This window comes from Triticum urartu, chromosome 2A (assembly GCF_056163025.1).
Source record: "Triticum urartu cultivar PI428250 chromosome 2A, HENAU_Tu73, whole genome shotgun sequence".
Classification (NCBI taxonomy): domain Eukaryota; kingdom Viridiplantae; phylum Streptophyta; class Magnoliopsida; order Poales; family Poaceae; genus Triticum; species Triticum urartu.
The window spans coordinates 6239050-6242033 of NC_141874.1; the positions used below are offsets into that span (position 1 = coordinate 6239050).

Below are 2984 nucleotides of genomic sequence, written 5' to 3' on the forward strand. Positions count from 1 at the left end.
GCCACCATTGCACAATGCATGTATCTCTCTATGATCTGTATGTACGAAATCTCGTCTCTCTATAAATCATATAGAAACTGCATAAATAGAAGTGGTTCATATGTGTATGCTATTCCATAGGACAAACCATCGGCTTCAGCATGGAAGACGAGAAGATCAATCTACCGAACAGGGTGTGCGGCAAGGCAAAGATATGCACCGCTAAATATTATTGCTACTGTTGCTTGCTAAATGATCGCTGCTACATAAACATGGATACATGCAAGGAACACTATGAAAGTCATTACTCGTCTTCACGAGACATGCGAGCTGCGGTGACGCTGCTGTCGACATCTACTCGTTTCCTAGCCTAGTCGAATTTATTTGTCCCTCAAGGCATACGTAATGCATTGTGTGGAAAAACAAGTTTCAAATATGCCCTACATAGTTGTTGCAGTTTGATTTGTCATATTTTGTTAGAACTTTTTATTTCGAATTATTTATGGCTAAGTTCTATTGCACAACTAGTTATGTGGTGTAAGGTTCATCTACCCAATTTACCTAACACATAGAGAGTAACACAGCAACAACTTGTCTTAATATGTTCAGCTCAGAGTTGGTACAAAGTATGCATCACAGGCGCCAGAACCAGCAAAAGATATTATGAATAATGAACCTCCAAAAGAATTTGAGCTTTCAGTACATCAGGAAATCATCCAACGTCCCACTTACTTTGGTCTCCATCCGTTATGTGGACTACTTATCTAGTACTGGCTACCTCTGTTTTTAAATATAAGACATATTGTCAGTTTGAACTGACAAAATGTCTTATATTTAAAAACAGAAGGTGTAATACTTAGTGTGCACTACTTATTTCTCTCACGGATAATGCATAGAAAACAATCACCTCTTGATAGCGATCATGTTCTGAGTAATGACGAAATAACGTGTCTTCTCTTGAGGTGGTGGAGCAGTCATGTTGTCTGGAATCCTTACCGTAATTCTTTGGTGCTTCCCGTCATCAGTACGAACATCAAGGATGGCATCCATTATGGGTATCTCCCAGTCGCTGTACCGTAGAAACCGGAACCAAGATTTATCTGTGAGGAAAAACATGTGATGAAAAAAAAGAATTAGGTTGTGATGTTGAATCAGAATCCATAAGCACTCAAGGCACAGCATAAAACATGAATAGGAATCAACATTATTTGTCAATAAACATATATATCTGCAATGCAGGAACACAGTACAGTGGACAATCTCGACAATATCGAGATACATAGTATAAGGCTCCTAATCCAATTATTGAGCACTTGGACACCCACATAAGTAAGTTGAGATGTCAACAAAGAAGAAACTAAAGAACACACACCTCTAGAGCGAACCGCCTGGAAGGTAAGAAGGCCGTCTCCTTGGGGCCCGGATACCTGGAGAGTGCCGGAGAGGTAATGCCTGGCGAGGTTCCACTTCCAGGCAATGGAAATGCTGTGCCAGAACCCCGGCGTCATAGGCCCGCCGATCGCGCTCGCTACCTGCTGGTTCTGAGCAGCCATCTCCATTACCTTGTTGGAAACATACTCCACCCTGTTTTTTTGGTATGTAAACGAACAAAAATTTGAGTGCAGGATCGAGGAGATAGCAGATCAGATCATAAACTACGTACACGCCGCACAACTTGTAAACGGGCGAGTGGACGGGCGTTGGACCTGGTGCGATCGAGGAAGACGGAGGTGTCCTTGACGGCGCAGGCGGTGGCGGCGCCGGTGAACCCCAGCAGGGAGAGCTTGGCCGCGCGCTCGGCCCAGGCCCACGCGCCATCGTTGGACGGCGTCCGTGGAGTTGGCGGAGGGGGCATGGGATTGGGCTGGGCGTAAAGGAGGCGGCGGCGGAGGAGTGGAGCGGAGGTGGAAGCGGCCTGGCGGCGAAGCGCGAACATTTTCGCCGGCGGCGGATGGGAGGCGAGAAGAAGAATATCCCAGTTGCGTCTGGTTGCTTTGTGCGCCCTTTCTGGGCCCGTAGTACTTTCTTTCTCTAGTTAGTTATACAAAAGATCCTCAAAAAAAGGAAAAAGTTAGTTAGACAAAAATATGGCATTTTTAGGGCAACGCCCTCTACTTAATTTTAAAATTTTGTTGCTGAAAAAATGTAGAGTTTCATGTGTTGGTTTTTCCCTGTCTACATCTTAGGGTTTAAATTGTTCTACTTTTGAGAAAAGAGGACCGAACTCGGGTGGGCTGGCAGCAACCCGAGCTGCTGGTCACAGAGAGAGAGAGAGAGAGAGAGAGAGAGATGTACGACAGGGGGGAGGGGGGGGGGGGCAGCAACAACAACAGCAAACATGGGCCAACGCCGTGACATCCTAACACCGCACCCAAAGCATCCGCTGGGAGAGCAGGAGGCCACCAATAACCCTCGTCCGACCTCTTAGCGCCCACCTTGCCAACTGCCCTTGACGCTGGAGCCGAGCCGTGGTAGAATTCGTCACAGCTCCATAGGTTGACAAGAAGGACAGGAATGGTTCATACCACATCCACCCTTCCCCCTCCCGTCCCGTCTTCATCTTTCAGCAGTCTCGCCGGTCCATCAACGTCACCGTTGCGGCGCTCACCTTTCCCTTCCTAGCAAGGTGCTCGACGAACTGTCCCCGAGGTAATGTTACCCCCTTTCTCGGTTTTAACCCCATTATGCACTGAATATGATCATTGGATGTTGCAATGTGTGGATGAAATGGTTATGGGGAGAGTTTACAGCGAATCTCCTTCGAAGGAAGAACAAGAATAGGATGATGGTTTTGAGATGAAACTGAAAGTGGTCATTCGAAAAGAAGATTGGAAGAGATCTTGACGTGATTTGACTTAGAAGAACACGTAAACCCTGTACACCGAAGAGAAGGAGACAAGTAGTAGCAACACATAGGCTATCATGCTAATCTTTGACTGAACACAACACAGACAATTGGGCCAACTATTGATCTTCCTTAAACGAGGATACGTCCACGTGTTGGG

At 46.4% G+C, this 2984-nt stretch overlaps 1 protein-coding gene across 1 annotated transcript; it reads right to left on the reverse strand.

Annotated features, from left to right (window-relative positions):
• Positions 1 to 593: 593 nt before the first annotated feature.
• Positions 594 to 1976, reverse strand: LOC147982751 (uncharacterized). Its single transcript, XM_087539342.1, has 3 exons — positions 1686 to 1976; positions 1352 to 1563; positions 594 to 1079 (listed from the first exon to the last, which is right to left on the reverse strand). The coding sequence occupies exons 1-3, from the start codon at positions 1913 to 1915 to the stop codon at positions 883 to 885; spliced, it is 639 nt and encodes a 212-aa protein (XP_087395468.1). The 5' UTR covers positions 1916 to 1976; the 3' UTR covers positions 594 to 882.
• Between the last annotated feature and the right edge of the window lie 1008 nt (positions 1977 to 2984).

Coding starts and splice junctions, on each gene's coding strand:
- LOC147982751 (XM_087539342.1), bottom strand. CDS start 1,915: ATGTTCGCGCTTCGCCGCCAGGCCGCTTCCACCTCCGCTCCACTCCTC. Junction 1,564..1,685: donor GTCTTCCTCGATCGCACCAG/GTCCAACGCCCG, acceptor CCAAAAAAACAG/GGTGGAGTATGTTTCCAACA. Junction 1,080..1,351: donor CCAGGCGGTTCGCTCTAGAG/GTGTGTGTTCTT, acceptor TTTTCCTCACAG/ATAAATCTTGGTTCCGGTTT.